Source organism: Phoca vitulina, unplaced genomic scaffold (genome assembly GCF_004348235.1).
Source record: "Phoca vitulina isolate PV1807 unplaced genomic scaffold, GSC_HSeal_1.0 scaffold5, whole genome shotgun sequence".
Classification (NCBI taxonomy): Eukaryota; Metazoa; Chordata; class Mammalia; order Carnivora; family Phocidae; genus Phoca; species Phoca vitulina.
The window spans coordinates 68,001,462-68,019,326 of record NW_022589708.1 but is presented as its reverse complement, the minus strand read 5'-3'; the positions used below and the strand labels follow the sequence as shown (position 1 = coordinate 68,019,326).

Sequence of the window (17,865 nt, the reverse complement as noted above, 5' to 3'; positions counted from 1 at the left end):
ATCATTTGAGGAGAGTGTGAAAATCTCTTTTTTACTGAGCTCTTGCTGGCTAGCATAATATTCTGTGAAAACTTTAAGGGCCATTCAAATCACGTTTCTATAGTTTTATTTGTTCTCTGTTTGCAGCCCATACCTGCCCCTATAGCAGCTCCAGGGCCACAAGGCAAAGCATCAAGTTGCTGCAAGTCTGTAGAAAACCTAAGTGTGGGGCAGAACAGGAGAGAATGCCCTTGGACAGACTGGCCTACTGATCTCTACTGCGGTTACCACATTACATTACCTGAGAAAATTCAATCCGTTTGGTTCCATAGCGTGATAGGATTTCATTAGAAATTTTGTAATTATTACATGTAAAAATCATTTCTCTTAAATTCTGTAGTGGGTGCCTATTTTTGCCTGCCCAACATCCTTCCCCAGTTCTTCAGATAATAGAACCTCTTTATGTTCAAAGCCTCTTCTATATAGGTTAGGTGGGGTTGACACTCCTGGTCACCCTGATCACACTCCTTAGCCCTATCACCACCACCCAAATGGGCATTACCTACTCCTCAAGAACACCCGATTCCCCTGAGTGCAGGGAGACCAAGGAGCTTTGGGATCTTAAGTCAACAGTTGTTTGGAGGCTGAAATCTACTAGTTGAAGAGGGAGATACCCAGTTTTTCAATTTCTGCACAAAATCCAAGCAAACCTTTTCACTCAATAAATCCAGAAAATGGTTTGGTGCTAGGCATGCTCTTCTGCCACATATCTGTGATTCTACTTGAGGGAAGGTCACTCACTTTGCCTCAGTTGCCTTTCCTACATGCTTAGAACATGATGTGGCCTCTGTTGAGAGACAGAGGTCTAGGGGGAGACTGTCTCCCTGGGTGCCTCAGGAGCCGCACACCAATGGGCACGGGAACAAAGTCATTGTGGAAACGAACTACAGCCTGTACACTGGTTTTCAAGAGTATTATATTATTTCCTAATTATACATGCTTGGTGTTGAAAACACACAATGAAAGAAAACAGTCAACTCTTGTCCCATTACCTACACATAATTCAATACATGTTACTCATCAAAATGGTAATCATTGTGATACCTTTGGTTGACCACCTTTTTGACAGAATAATACATTATGAATATTTCCCCATATAATGATATTGTTGGTAAAAATGAGAAATTTACTTTGTTTTGAGAAGGATGCTTATTTTTTAAATACTTGATTTTTGATTACTGCCGATTGTTAATCACTGCTGGGAGGTTATAGAATCAAGGTAGTCAAGAGAAAACAGTTCAGTAGGGCTTCACCAACACAGACTGGTTGTGGAAAAGGCTGGAAGTCTTTGTAAGTTAAGAGATTTACGAGCTGTTTCTTTAAAGAAATGTCATGTAGTGATGTTTGGATAGTCAGGTAGATAAGGTTCTGGAGGGCTCCAGTCAAGTAAGGGGATATTTTGAGCACAGCAAATTTGCCGCCCAGGTTGGCAGGCCTCCTCTCATGTTACAACCTCATTGAATTTTTAAACTGGTGTTTCTTGAGTGCTTGGGAACAGTGTGTTCTCCCAGCTAAACATTTTAAGTACATTTTTTGGTTTCCATTATTCTCAGCGCAGCAAATACATTTTCCATAGCTAACTCAAAGGAATACTATTCTTTTTAAATGACCAAAAATTCAAATTAGGGCCAAATTAAATTTTACTAGTATCAGAAAGTTAGCTGGCCAGAAGGAACCTGTTCTACTGTGAAAAGTTTATGAAATCATTATATAGAGGCATATGTATTTATGTTGTTCTTACACATCTCCAGGAATTTCAATGGTCACACTGGCTCCAATTTAAGTAGGTCTTCTTTCTTAAGTGTTCATTAAAATACTCAAGAGAAGTGGGGGGAAAAGACATCATGGGTCTCCACGTGATTTAGAAGAGTAGGTGCTTTGTTTTTTCATTTAAACTGGCTAAAATGGTGGGCACCCTGTTTCTGAAAGATTATGGGTGACTCAACCACCACAAGATGTCTGCAGTGGATGCAATTAGCACCATTAAAGTATATCAACGGTATTAACATTTCAACACACTCATGGTTGTTGGCTTAGGATAATTTATATGGCTGAGTTAGCTTCATTATTAGTGTACTTCTTTAGACGAATGACTCTTTTGTCTTCAGATGGAATTTCTCAAGTGAAGTCCCTATTTATTGAAGGTGTATTTAGTTGGCCATACACTAGGCTAGTTTTGTTAAAACCTATGCCAGAGTATCCATCCCAACGAACGATAGATATGAATGATGCAATAATTAACATTATATAGAACTATACATTACACCACAATCCTTCTCCCAAGAGTGCTTTATAACCCCAATCACAGGTGGGGGATGAAACATCCAAGTTCTGTAGTAGTAAGAGACTGATTTACATTCTGCATCATGGCGACAGGATACCTCGTCTTTGCACTCTTCGAATTATTATAGTTAAGTTTACTGCGATTTGTAAAAGGCCTGAATAAGTCTTAAATGTTTACCAAGTATAGTTTTTTTTTTTCTAATATGCATAACCTTTTCTTTCCATTATATTCTAAGTTACTAGTAGAGTTAAAATACAGGTTATTTAGAATAAATTTAAGATTATCGATCACTGAGTATTCAAATCAGTGAACCAACTGATAAACACCCATTTTATCTCCCCATAACGTAAGGCAACTTTTTTTAAGGCAACTTTTCCCTTAATGTGTAGCAAAGTATCTTGCTGTCAGGTAATACAGAACTATAGAAGAAAGATATATATATATATATATATATATATATATATATATATATATATATATGAGTTTTTGTCAGTTAAGGTAGGGATTCATGGTTGTGTTTATGTGTACTATTTTCCTGAAAGCAAGGATCACATTCATGTTGAGACATATTACTCCATCACTAATTCTTTTTTTTTTTTTTTAAGATTTTATTTATTTGACAGAGAGAGACAGCAAGAGAGGGAACACAAGCAGGGGGAGTGGAAGAGGGAGAAGAAGGCCTCCTGCTGAGTGGGGAGCCAGACGCGAGGCTGGATCCCAGGACCCTGGGATCATGACCTGAGCCAAAAGCAGACGCTTAATGACTGAGGTACCCAGGCACCCCGACTCCATCACTAATTCTTAACACTTGTCTTATTTCTCAGGCCTTGAATGATCTTGTGCAAGCTGGATTCATACAAATATAGTCACTTAAAAATAATTTCTATCAGAGTGAAAGAGGATCAAGCAAATTCAACACCTGAGTGGTGGGTCTATTCCTAGTCACTCAAGGGTTGTTTTTCATCATTCTTTTGCAGCTTTGTTGGGGCAATCATTTTTATGTAATTTATTATTAATTTGTTATTAACTTATTTAACTATTAAATTTATAATGAAAATATACGCATGCGCACACACACACACACACACACACAATACATTTCCTTACATGCTTGCAATGATTCCCCACTCTTTCCAGTTGTCATGGAACTTGAAGTTCTTCTCCAACTGGGAAGTATATACTTCCCATCCCACTGATATCTGGCTTTGCCTATGACCCACTTTGGCCAATGAAACGTGAACAGAAGCAATGTATGCTAGTTTCGAGCAAAACACTTCAGGAGCCATCACCAAGTTCTTCCAGTTTTCCTTCTCTTTTCCCTGTACCACAAAGCCAGTATGTCTCAGACAGAGGCTGTTCCTTCAGCCTCGGTCCTGGAATGACGACACAGGGAACAAAGCCACAACAGACCAGCTGCAGACATGTAATGTGAGCAAGAAATAAGCTTCTGTTGTTTTATGCCACTACAACTTGGGGGACAATTTGTTACAGTGGCATAATGTAGCATAAACTAATTTAACTCAGGGCCAGATAGTCATTCTAGAAAGAAAGACTATGGACCTTTATTTCAACTTGAAGCTGTTGCTGGATATCTGTTAGCGTGCCCTAGAAATGAACATAATCAGTCTCAGTAATCATTTCTGCTTGGAATTCTGCTTCCCTGCCTATGGTGCATGGCCTCTACGAATTAAAAAAATGTAGGGGCGCCTGGGTGGCTCAGTCAGTTAGCGTCTGCCTTCGGCTCAGGTCATGATCTCAGGGTCCTGGGATCGAGTCCTGCATCGGGCTCCCTGCTCAGCAGGGAATCTGCTTCTCTCTCTCTCCCTCTGCCCCTCCCCACCACTCGTTCTTTCTCTCTCTCTCTCTCAAATAAATAAATAAAACCTTTAAAAAAAGGTGAACAATCCTTTCACAATCCTCTGTCACAGGTAGCCACATGTGTGAGTGTGTGAGTGCACAGTTTTTCTCTCTCACATACACACACTACAGAAAATCAAAAGTTCAGTTGCAACTGAACAAGGAAAGTCATCAGGAATATAAATGCTATTCCTTATGCTCATATTCCTAATAGTATAAAAGAAAAGAAAAAAAAAATTACAATCCCACCCCGATCAATCTCAAAGAAAAAGAAAGCAGAAAGTATATGCTCTGCCAGCCAAATAGCTTCTGACCAGATTGTTTTGACTCAAGTTTTCCATGAGGCAGAGTAGCTCTTTATTTTCTCCTTTCGTTTTGTACAGATTGTTCCCATCAGGCGCTTGTGGTATTTCTCAGGGAGGCCGCATGCAGACACAAGCATAGGAACATCCCCAGCTTTTTGAAGTTGTGGAGCCACTGCCTACCACAAAATCCCAAGAGATTCTTCATGGTGGAGTCAGTTAAGCAACTGAAATGCAAGGTAGGGGGACAGAATGTTGATTCAGAAAATTAGAAAGAAGGTCATCATCCACAGGCCTTGGCCAACGTATCTCCATATTGACCCACCAAGATAATGAAGTCTTGAGTAGCCTTTCTTGGGACAAGGGAATGAGATTCTGGAGATGATTTTTTTCTCTCTATCTTGGCTTCTTGGGCTTCTCTAGGAAAGGTGAAGAACAGGAGTCCCTGGGAGCTGACTTGATGGTGGTTCTCAGGAGCAGAAGCTCGAACTTCCTCAAGGTCAGCCAAACTGGCAGTTTCCGAGGGGTCCCCGTGTATTCACTGTTACACTGATGAGCTCCTGCCTGGGGAGGAGCAACTGCTTTGGCCAAGTCCCACCACTGCTAGGAAGTCAGGTTTCTTGGCTTTGGACGGGCACTCTTTTATCCTATATTGCTTAAAAAGTTTTATTTTTTTCAATGTTAAAAAAATATGCATGTCTTTAGGGACTCAAACCCCTTCTCTATTTTCAGAAATATCTGAAAGTCTATACTTGTAAAGGCTTATCTGCTATTTTAGTTTCTTAGTCCAACTCTTATAGCTCTGGGTACTCCAATTACACCAGAAGCTCTCATGGTATCAGGGAAAATTCTACCATGCAGACATCAGAAGGGGCATGGAAACTGTCCTGATAAAATAACTCCAAGAACCGGACAGATTCTTTTCGAGTCTTTCACTCCTTACAGGGCTGGCATGGCATGATATAATCACCAAAGCTAATGACTCTCAGTTCAAGGATTTGTGCATTTAATTTCTCAGCAATTGTAATACCTGGATGAACTGAAACTAGTGTTTTTGCTTCATTTAGTCCCAAGAAAAGCTGTGTACAACTCAAGTGTAATTTTATTATCTGAGTATATAAAAAAAACTTGAGAGTGTATGCGTGTGTGTACTTTTTATTTTTAAATATTTACCAGGAAATATTCACTGGGATAAAATATTTACTGAGAATTTTTCAAAGTGTCTTTGCCAGTTTTCTGGAACGTTTTCTACTTGTCTGCAATGGCACTCATTCTGTGAATGATTTTCTAAACATACATCACCTGTCTCAGAAAATTAGGGCCAGATTTAAGAAATTATGTTTTTATTAGGTTTTCAGGTATGGATTCATTTTTTTCCCCTCCATGTTCTTCAAAGCCAAAGGGAGCACTGAGCTCAGAGGTTTGCTCTTTAAGCATTGGGATTTTTATTTTCCAAGTCATTAGTAGACACTAACATTACATATCTCCTACAGAAAGCAATTTAAAACAGGTTAGGTCATTAAAATAGCTTTACTGATTTGGGAGGGAAGGGATTAAGATTTACGCCGAAGGGGTGGGAAACAACTTATATACTGGAGCCCCCCTTTTCCATCAGATACAGTGATACATTAATGACTGTCCAACCACATGGCATACTGATATTAAAGTCAATCAAAGCACCCCATAAATATACCACAAATGCAATCAAATAGATTTAAAAAGAAGTTATATACACTATAAAGAGTTTTAAAAGTTTAAAACATAACAAAAGTTTTAAAATCTTGAATAGTTTACTATGTATAGCAAATAACTTCTAATTTTAAAGAACTCTGGGCCTTAATAATTTTTTTTTTTTTTTTTAAGATTTTATTTATTTGACAGAGAGAGACACAGCGAGAGAGGGAACACAAGCAGGGGGAGTGGGAGAGGGAGAAGCAGGCTTCCCGCTGGGCAGAGAGCCCGACGTGGGGCTCGATCCCAGGACCCTGGGATCATGACCTGAGCCGAAGGCAGACGCTTAACGACTGAGCCACCCAGGCGCCCCTGGGCCTTAATAATTTTTGTCACAAAACCTTAAACTTCAGATTTTAAGTTTAAGAACACAGTAGGAAATGGCAGAAGAATGTGTCATGCAAACACACAAGCACTTCTAAATAGGGGTTCAGGTAGTTCTACCTTATAAAATATAAATATAATTTAATTACCTGACTAGCTCTGGGCATATAACAATTTTTATTAATTGTAGTCAATAATATGGTCTTGACCTAGATGCTTGCCCAAATACTCACTGAATTCAGGTATAAAAGGGTTATTTCCCTTATGAACAGACTTAATAAGAGATTAAAGTGACCAAAAATCCCCTCTTAAATGAAACCTAACAGAAAAGCAGCAAAATCTAAACGCAAGATTTGAAACACCTGAAAGAAAAAAGGAAGCAAAAAAAAGAAAAATCACCACAGTTCTATCATCTAGATATTGATGAACATTTTGCTGGCAAATAGTCTCTCCTTCTTTTATTATGAAGATGTGTATGTGTATCTAGGCTAAATATACTATATATTTTACATAATCTTTAAATAAAATTATAATCTGCATTTCCACTTGACGCCTTTTGAACCTCTTTCTAAGCCAACTGATTTCCTTTTCAATCATTCTAGATGGCTGAAAAACATTCCTCCTGCCATAAATTTGAAAAGCATCTTCTTGTATCAATTCAGATGTCAAAATCATGGGTTAAAAATAATAAATTCAGTTCTCTGGAGGCTTTTGCTCTAAAGAAAGAATTTTGCCAGAACGTGCATCCTGGTGAATGTATTTCAGGGAGTACTTCTGGGTTGACATTTCTCATGTTATTTTACATTCTGGATTAAGACCCATCTCATATGGTTTTGATTTATATTCTCAGCAGACTTCAAAAAGGAAATTCCAAGTGGAAGTTTATTCATACACCAGAACTATGTTTAAATGATGCTACAGGGATGTCTTAAACCAACACAAGTCAGGAAGTTCAAAGTTAAGGTTAGATCTTGGACCATGTTCCCACCTCTTCCTTCTTGGTATTTGCAGAGTGGAGATTTTATGGAACGGCTGTCCCACTTGTCTTTGACCTCCCGCATATGTATTTAGATAATTTCAAAGATGCTTTTCAAAACTTTATGTCATAAACTGGTATTTTTGAAAGGGTGTTGCTGAAGTTTCGAGGTTACACTTACAAAACAAAATAAAACAAGACAAATACACTAGACCAAATAGAGAAAAACTCCCCTCTTGTTTTAATGACTAGATGAATATTTGGAGTCCACATGACTGCCCCAATCCTTTAAATAATCAAAAGCAAAATGTGACCCAAATTTCTAAACTAGCAAATCCACCAAGAGTGCCTCTCTTTAGAACAAAACAGGTTTATTTTTGTGCAGGGTTAATGTTATTGCTTTAAAGGGGAGTTTAAAATGAAGATACAGGGCGCCTGGGTGGCTCAGTCGGTTAAGTGTCTTCCTTCGGCTCAGGTCATGATCCCAGGGTCCTGGGATCAAGTCCTGAATCAGGGTCCCTGCTCAGTGGAGAGCTTGCTTCTTCCTCTCCCTCTGCTCATCCCCCCCCCCCCCCCCCCCACCCCCGCTCGTGTGCACTCTCTCTCTCTCAAATAAAATCTTAAAAAAAAAAATGAAGATATATTCTAATTTCATTTTGCTCTTAACTAATGGCATATCTATTAAATAAAACTCATTTCTTCTTCTGTTGAGTACGTATACTCAGTTTTATGAATTAACTTTCTAAAAAGAGCCTGTCGATTTGTTTAGAAAACATCCCTTTATTTGAGGGCATACAGGGACTAACTGTTACAGTAGCAGTAATATGGCATAAAGTTCTAGAAGCAAGGGCTGAGTTCAAGTCCTAGCTCTATCTCTGATTACCTTCACGGCCTTCGATAGGTTAACTTCAGCATGCCTCAGTTTCCTTATCTATAAAATGGGAATAAACAACAGTACCTACTTCAGAGCGTTGTTGTAAGGGTGAAATGAACTGTTAGCCGTGTTTGCTGCTAGTACAGTGGAGGTGCTTATTGTTCCTTTCCTACAATAGAAAATAGTGGTTCCAATGGCTTCTGATGCTCTCCACTCAGCTTTTTCATTTGGCCTTCAGAAGTAGAAGACTTTCGTGTTACCGATTTATTCGGTAGACATCTGCGGGGTGCCCAGGATTTGAAAAGCTTGCAGTTAGGCACTATAGGCAGGGTCCTGCCCCAAAGGTCTCTAAGCCACGCAGAGAAGACAAAGACACATCCAGGAATCACTACTCCCCAAAAAGCAAAAGCCTCCCGGAGCAGGACAAAGTCCTACAAGGCTCAGAGCAAGAGGGGGTATTTCGGATAAAGTGACCCGGACAAACCTAGCAGGCGAGATGAGATTTGAGGCAGAAGATGGTTGGCTAACTGGTTCTGCCCATGGCAATCCCTCTTCTGCCTACCGACTGCTTTTGAAGCTGGGATTCCTGTGAATTTGGGTCTTTCTGGAATAGAAGCTTATGTTCCTTCATCTGTGTCTGCAGGAGGGCTTTGGGGGCAAACGCAGCCCTGTCCCCTACATCCAGATCCTCCTTATGACAGGAATCTAATAGGCAATTAGTTTTTTACATTCTGTGAAAGATTTTGTTCTACTCTTTCTGTTAAATAATGCTGTATCGCAGGAAGCCATGCTTCACACAATACGATGCTGTTTAACAAGAGGTAATGAGAGTCATAAATGAAATGTGACACTTTGAAAATGGAACTAAGGGCCTCTGCAGGCTGTTTCTTTTAGGATATCAACACCAGGTTGGGGAAGACAGTCTGGTGATTAGACTTTATGATGTGCTTACCAGTTAGTAAGTAAAATATTAGCAATAACTTGCTTGATATGGGAGGATTTCAAGGGCAAAGACGTGTTTAAACATACCAACCACATCAGAACCTTGGGAAAGAAATCTGTATCAGATGTGTAGGCTTCATTAAGGAAATGCCTTCAGAAGATTATTTTTTCCATGTTATGAGAAAAAAAACTGAACAAATAAGTAAACTGTTAGCAAGGGATATGGGCTTTCTGGGGAGTAATGACTGGGAAAAGTTGAGGGTTAAAGTGGATCCCAAGGTCATTGACCTCAAGAGGTCAGGAGTCTCCCGGATAGGCTTCCTGTCAAGGTCATTCCCATTATTAAAAACATCCAAGGTGTCTACTCCAAGGCGTGAGGAGGCAATCAGGAAAATAATCGAAATACCATTAAAATATGTGTGTGTGTGTGTGTGTGTGTGTGTGTTTTAATTGAGATGAAGTTTGTCTTGCCTAGACTAATGCATGAAGTAGGGGTTCTTCACCTGGGGTTTTTAGATAGAACTCAGAGGCATGGGAACTCCCTTGAAGGCAAATATTGTTATATACGTGCTTTACTTGCTGAGATTACGTAGCTTTTATTAAGTTCTCTGATTCACTTATTCTCTCACTAAGGTATTCACATTTAGCGCAAGGAGAAAACTTTATGCACCGGGTTTATAAAAGGGCCAGCTTTTTCCTGCCTTGTTCCCTGTGGGCAATCAATTTTTTGATTTTGGCACTTAAAGAGATAAATGACCTCTCTCTCTCTCTCTCTCTACCCCCCCCCCACACACAGAGGCACACAAATATATATACAGGTGCACATACATTCCGTAAACATGCCATAAGTAAAACTGCAAGTATCCTTAAATAAATACGTAGATTTTTGTACCCTCTGAAATTATGACATCACAGGGACACATCACCGGGTTGGAAAACAGGCTGCATCTTTGCATGTCCAGTTCTCAGCCCAGAGCCTTGCAAATGAATGTTGGCTGAAAGAGCGAATGGCTATATGAAGAGGAAAATATTTATAGCTTTTAATATTTATAGGCCAATAAACACCTAAAATACATTTGGATATTCAGGCCCCTCCAAACTCCCCAGGCTATTGTAAACATGGGAAGATATACTGTGGAAGTAGCTTGCAAACTGTAAATCCCTATATGAAAATAAGGTAAGGGGCACCCGGACGACTCGGTTGGTTAAGCATCCGGGTCTTGGTTTTGGCTCAGGTCCTGATCTCAGGGTTGTGAGATCGAGCCCCGAGTGCTCCTGCTCAGCACAGTCTCCTTGAGATTCCCCTTCCTCGCCCTCTACCCCTCCCCCACCCTCATGCTCACACGCGTGAGTGCTCTCTCATTCTCTCTCTCAAATAAATAAATAAATTAAATAAAAACAAAATAAGGTAATATTATTCTTCTAGCTGTGATTCTGCCCCTGGGAGGCCAGTCCCCAGATACCCTTGGGGAGCAAGGTCTCTGTAGCTTTTGATGGTGCCTGTGCTTTCTGAAGGAAAAGAGATCTGATGTTGTCCCATTCCTGACAGGAAGAGTCATTTCTGCCGGCTCTGACCCCCTTTCCCTTCCCTCTGCATGGAATCCTTGGGAATCCCAAGGGCACAGATGACTGCAAGATTTGGGCTTGAAAAATTAACATTGAGAAAAGATCTTCCTGTTTTCTCCCAGAGGAATTACTCTCCCTTTTTTAGATCATCAAACCTGATTGGTACATATTCATACTTGAGAAGAATCAGACACAACCACAGGAAATGAATATCATAGGACTTTCAAATGTTTTACTGCTATCTTTAGCAAGAAATATACTTCATATAGTTGTTAACATGAACACACTTGCACGTGTGAACACACACATAGAGACTGAAACAAAGTTTCACAAAACAGTAGTTATACTTTACATACATGCAATGCCATCTGACATTTTCTTTTCTGGTTTGTTTTCTTTTATTGAAAACTGCTGGGTATACCCACTAACTGACTTCATGACCCCCCTCCATTTAAAGAACACGGTCTTGGATGACACTCTGTTATTTGAGAAGCATCTGGTTAAATAAATGAATAAATTGAACACAGTTCTAAGAATCTGACACTCGGAGGTCTTCTAGACTCCTTCCCCTCCCGCATCCCCCATATTTTCACAACAAAATCTCAAGACCAGCTCAATTTCTCTCTTAAATGTGTTTTTCTAATTCCTGTTCTCCCACCCGAGTTCCTTCCGCCTTGGTGGAGAGCCTCATCACACCCCTAGGACCTACTGCAACAGACCTCCTAAAGGATCTCGCCCCTTCAGTTCTTGCCTTCCGAATCTCTCTTTGACGTAAGCCCGGTCATACCCCTTAAGACTCCTTCGTGCCTCCCTGTCACCCACAGAATAAAGTGGCAGCCCACCCTCCCACTCTCCCGGCCATGGTGCCCTCCCTCACCTGGCCTCTGCCTGCTTCCGGGGGCTGATGGCCCACGTTAGGCCCAGTCGCGCGCAAGTGCCTGGGCTGGCCGGTCCCACGGTGCTGGTTCACTTCCCACGCTGTGCTGAGGCTGTTTCCTCCCTTCGCCTGTCACGTTCCTCCTCTTTGTTGTTCTCCTGCCTTACTTTCACTTGTCTTCTATCAAGATTCAGCTAGGACCTCACCTCCTGAATCCCAGGTTAGCCTGCTCTTCTCTGGACTTTGGTAATCTCTTATGATTCTTACGAGATTAGCCTAAAATGTTCCTGTTACATGTCTGTCTCCCCATGAGAGTACAAGCTCTTCAAGGGCAGAGGTAGCCCGATTCATTTTTGGGCATCTCTAGAGTCTGGCCAAGCCCTTGGAACCCCGTGCTCAGGGCATGCCCAACTGCAGGGAAGCGAGAAGTGCCGCTTCTGCTCCACGTACCCCCGGGGCGGCCATCTTTCACTGACCTTGCTCTGCATTAATCCCCAACCAGGATGGTCCGAGGCTCCTATTTATTCCCAGCACAGGACCTCCAGGTTAGCGCTGGTCAGAGGTCTCTGGCGAAGGTACCTGTGCCCCCTGAAAACGCTCTCCTGCTTTCTTCTTCCTTTCCTGGCTTGACTGAAGGAGGCCGAGGGGCACACGCTGGGTTTTCATGGCTTTCTGTTCCACTCCATTTGAGAAGTCTGCTGCTATTATTCCTGGGGCAGAGGGTGGGCTGAGTGCCAGCCCTAGTCTCAATCAGTAACAAATCAATGGCAGGAAATCTCACGCAGCTTAGAGGCCTTCCAGATGTGAATTTGGAATAGTGTTGGGAAGTCAGATTTGGTCCAGAGTCACTTTCAATCTGGAAGACTCTGGGAGGGGGCGGGGATGTTCTGCTAATGAGCAAAAAGGGTTAGATCTCCTCACGAACAGATCTGAGATCTCGTTCGGTCTGGACCACCCAAATCTCCCTGGATATGCCCCGGAGGAAACCCAACTCCCCGAGGCCACCCCAATCACACCCCCAAAGGAATCATCCAGCTAGTCCTTAATGGCACCCCTGGAGAAGTGGGTCCACTTTTAATTAGGGTAGATTAATGCCTCTCTTGAAGCATCACCACACTCAGCTATGATGACTTTGGTTCTCAGGGGCAGAGGGAAAATGTGTGACATACTGGGGTGACTTCCTTTGGGCACTAGATTTAGTTGGGTCTGCTAGAAAGCCCTCCCCTTTACTATGCTTCAAAGTTCTCTTTCCTTGACGGTGTAGCTTGTTGGGCACCTCCTCCAAGAAGTCTTCCCTGAACATTTCTAACACTTACGGTCTCCACTATTCCACGATTTCTGGCCATCTTGAATTGTTATTTGACCTGTCGAATGTAACCATGACTTCCATCTATTTATAGACTTACAGTCTCAGCAGAGTGAATTTGTAAATAGTAGGGGCTCAATATAGGTTTGTGATGATCGTGGCTGTTACGGCTGTTAATAATTAACATAAAAATAAGCCTGTATACGGGCTGCTGCTGCTGATTCAAAGACCTCGTTCATTTCTAGAGCTAGGAGAGTAGACAGACCTGGCGGAAACCAATGAATGTCTTTAATGGATAAAGGGAAGGCAGGAACAGATAAGGGAAAGGAGACAGCAAGCAGAGACCAAAAGCTTTTCAGAAAGGCAGTGTGGCAGTGGAGAGCCGCATGGAGAGGGGCTTACTGGAGGGGTCCCTGAGCAAACTGTGTTGCATCTTAAAGTCTCAGTTTCCCATCTGCGAAATGTGCACAACGTCACCTATACTCTTCAGAGCAGCTGTTAAGGCTGTGAACAGAAACTCTCCAACAAGCAAGGCCAATTCCTTTACCGCTGCAATCCTGGTCCCTGGCACAGGGCTTTGGATTTCACGTTGTGTTTACATTTGCTGAACAAAATGAACTATGTGAATTGTCCAGGAGTAGGCATTTAAAAACTGGAGCTATTATTATTGACTAAAATGAGCAGTTTTCACGTTTTTTCCACTGATACACTCCAATGGCAGAAGAAAATAAAACAGATACCCCCAATGGATTTATTTGACATTTCTGCCCATAGAGAGGAAGAACATAACATGCCCATACTTGTTTTAAAACAATAAAAACTTCACTCAAATTTTAAGAAAACTGATGCCCCAAGAAGATGTACCACCCTCTGGCTTCTTATCCTGCTGGACATTCTGCCAGGCTGCAGAAGCTCGGGTGTACATTTAAAAGAGAAATCTCATTTTTAGAGAGGTGGTTTATTATTACTGTTTACTAACAACCCCCCTGAGCACTAGAAAATATGAGGTTTGGGCAATTCCAAGTGCACTCAAGCTACAGGAACGTGAAGTTGGACCCGGAGTCTGACTGAAAGGCACAGAAGACGCACAGGCCACGCAGAGCTGACTGTCGGCCAGGTTTAAGACCACAGGATGGAGGCAGAGTCTCTGCTCAGCGACATAAAGTGCTGGCTTAGAAACAAAAGGACCTCCTTAGCTATATTTCCATTATATAGCAGGAGATCTTATGTTCTGATGGCAACTTGTGCATTTTATTCAGGAACGCACCCCACGTCCTGCAAAGAGAGCCTCAGAGATGGAACCCAGACTTCATTCCTCATCTAAAAATCCGGCGCGGCTCTCAGCCCCAAAATAAAATCCCAACATCTGGGGACAGCATACAGTTCTTGAGTTCCATGTGGGTCCCTGGCATGTCTGTCTATGTCTCAGCTGGCAACAGTGCCCGAGACACCAGGGGTACTGAACACCTCGTGGCTCCCTAAAACAGCCACCTCATCCCACTCCCATCTGCTGCTCGCTGTAGGAACTTGGCCTTTGTTTGGCATGACTTTCTCCCCCTTCATCTGACTAGCTAATTCTTCTTCCCCCCCTCTATGTAATTCTCAGCTCTAGTTTTACCTTCTTTGCAAAGTCCTTCCTGCGAAGACCACCCGCTCCTGGCACCCACATGAGAAAGGCTGGCCCCATCACGCGTCTGCACCCTCTCTGTGCTTCCTGCCCAGCACTTACCCGGCGCCGGGATTTTCGCTTTACTCTGCTCTCCTGTTTCCCTCCGCCAGCATTGTCTTCGCATATCCCGCACCAACCAAGGGTCTCGGTGAACGTTTGCGTGGCAAACTGAGGAAGCTTCCAGTACAGAGGCTCAAAGAACTTTATAGAGCAAGGAGTAAAAAACAGTCCTCTCTAATGCTTCCGGCCACTGACAGTGGAGAAGAACCTCACTGCTCCCCAGTGACCTGTGAAGCATCAGGGAAGATTCCAAACCTCCACACTTCCTTTGCTCATTGTTTTCATTCACATTAAAAAGGAACACCATGGATTTGCAACACCGCCTCAAAATAAAGTCAGGGGGAGAAAGGATTCCATTTGGAACAGAAAGAACCGCCCATTTTCTAATGTATCAAACCCCTCAATATAACTAAAATGTAAGGTGGAGTGTGTCCCACTTACTCACATTATCAACAGGGTCTTTGAGTAGCAAACACAACTCTCTACTCATAAAGAACCAGCTCAAGAGTTACATTATGATTCCAATGGTTAATCTTTTATTTGAAATTTCCAAATCTTTCCTTACATGCCCTTTAAGAAGATAAATACCGTTTTTGAAACATTCCGCAATTGACTACAAATAGCAAAGACAATGTTTCTAAAGGACTTCCTCCTCCTTGGTGCAGAGTACCCTCAGAGCACCATGCAGTTGGTAATGAACCCATGTTCGTAACCTTGTTCAAATTTGAACCTTGTTCAAATTCAAATTTTACTCCTGTCTTGTCAAGTGTGGTTTCTATTTATAGTCTAAACAGTATATTATTTAGATAGCCCACCACTTCACTTATTTCCTAACACAATAATGGTATCATCAAATTTAGAGTATTTAAAATTAATAATCCCCGAAGAGCAAAAACAAAAACAAAAACAAAAAAACCATATGTCTTCGGTTTATTGAATTCTAGGTTTTGAAATTCTCTTCGGCATAATGTTTTCTATTAGCAAAACCCAGATTGCACTAAATTGCGGATAAACTCTGCCAGAAGCCTCCTCTCTGAAACTCTGCTTCAGGGATTTACAACCATTCTCCTTAGGCTTCCTATTGATAACTCTTTGTTCCCAGTCACGCTGTGAAAACAGACGGGGAAGAATTCACAGCAGAGCTTTGAGATGCTTGTCTGGGAAAGTGGGGGAGTATCACTCTTGCTGATGTCATGGTCATTTCTGAAATTCCAGGCCTGGCCACTCTCCCATCTGGGCTACTTTTCTAATCTGGAATTCTCTCTCCCAGCCTTCCTTCACTACCCACTCACCTGACTCCTGGGGGAACCATGAGTCACTTCCTGTCCTTTAAGCTTGCGGCTAAACTTCCCCTTCTGAGCCATGGCCTGGGGGTGTGATAAAGGGCACTGGGAGGGAGGGGGTTGCCTGGAAGGCAGGCAGAAGGGAGACAGGAGTCCCACCCTGTCCATATTAGAGAGTGAGTTGCTAAGGACTGCTAACTCTCGATTTTTTTTTAGGAGATAATTATTAGCATCACAGTATTGACCTGACTTGGGCATTTTTTTAAGAGTTGATTTATCTCCTGATTCCACTCTTCACCTCTCCACTGCTTATTTGCAACTTCAGAAAGGATGGTGGGTAAAATAAATAAAAAGCAACTTCCTCAATCTTATATTCATGAAAAGTCCGATTGGGCAAATCCGGGACCTAATTAAAAATAAGTGGTCAGACGGGCATGTATTTCATTGAGGCTGGCATCCTTATTTGTCACTAATATTAATAAATTGGATCTAGTACATGAGTCTTAGCTTTCCAGGTCAGTTTTTAATAAAAGGATATTTTTACTATGATATTTTTTTAATTAAGTTTTTAAAAAATAACACTGTGGAGGGACACTAAGTATGTATTTCACAAACCTGTGGGTGGCTATGAATGCCAGCCTCCCTTGGAGGTAGGTCATGGGGAGAAGTTCTGTGCAAAGATATGTGATCACTCACATGCCCTATGATCTACCACCCCTTCGCCTTCTCTATCCATGAGTGGTTGTGCCAATGGCCAGGTGACCACAGGACCTCAGAAGCTGCGTGTTGAGGTGGGGGGAGATCAGTCGACCTAGATCTGGAGTAGAGCATCTTGTCTCGGTGTAAATGGGAAACAAACTTTTAGCTGGTTGTCAGGATAACATTTTGAGGACAGGGACTTCTGCCTTATTTGATGTTGAATCCGCAATGGCCACCTTAGGCCCAGAAAAGAGTAGGTATATAGCCAGTATTTATGGAATAATGAATGTTGAATGAGTCCTAAGAATATGCACATGAAAAATCAAAGTGCACACAGAGAGTTAATTCTGAGAAAAATTTCTGAGGATCCTTTGCTATTACGTGCGTGCACACACACACGTACGTGCACGCTCACACCACACACACACACGTGCACGCGCGCACACACACGTGCACGCGCAGACACATTCAACCTCCCTCTAAATATTACTCAAAGCTCTTGTAGTTTTTTTGTCCACTTTTGTTTTCATGGAAACCATCCAACTTTCAATACACACCACACTAAGATACATTGTGAAACAGTTTCTTTTGAAAAAGATTCAATTCCATCCCCTTCACCCCTGCCCCTGAAAATAAAGCCCATCCCAGTTGTCCCAACAGGTTTATTTCACTGCTCATCAGTTTTAGAGAATCAAATATGTTTCAAAAACAGTTTGGGGTTATCCAGAATTTAATGGCAGATCCCCCAAGGGGATACTGACTGGTGGGTGGGTTTCTTTGTTCAGAGTTCCCTTCATGAAGAAACTTCTTGCCCCTATCGGACTCCTCTGTGAAAATGACAGATGGTTGGATACTTTGCCTTGATAACAGAACACACAAGTCCCTTATACATTTGTATTTCTTTTCTTTTTTTTTTTTTGAAGATTTTATTTATTTATTTGACAGAGACAGCGAGAGAGGGAACACAAGCAGGGGGAGTGGGGAGAGGGAGAAGCAGGCTTCCCACGGAACTGGGAGCCTGATGCGGGGCTCGATCCCAGGACCCTGAGATCATGACCTGAGCCGAAGGCAGACGC

The 17,865-nt window shown here is 42.0% G+C and overlaps 1 protein-coding gene across 3 annotated transcripts in view; it reads right to left on the bottom strand.

The window, feature by feature from the left end:
• Positions 1–17,865, bottom strand: part of STARD13 (StAR related lipid transfer domain containing 13) — a 226,214-nt gene that overhangs the window by 62,107 nt on the left and 146,242 nt on the right. Inside the window, exon 1 of one of the 3 annotated variants that reach the window (XM_032403212.1) lies at positions 14,808–16,589. The exons of the other annotated variants lie outside the window; for them this stretch is intronic. Coding sequence (XP_032259103.1) covers positions 14,808–14,871 — 64 coding nt within the window. The 5' untranslated portion in view covers positions 14,872–16,589. Of the gene's footprint in view, positions 1–14,807; positions 16,590–17,865 lie in introns of those variants that run through there. 3 annotated transcript variants of the gene reach the window in all.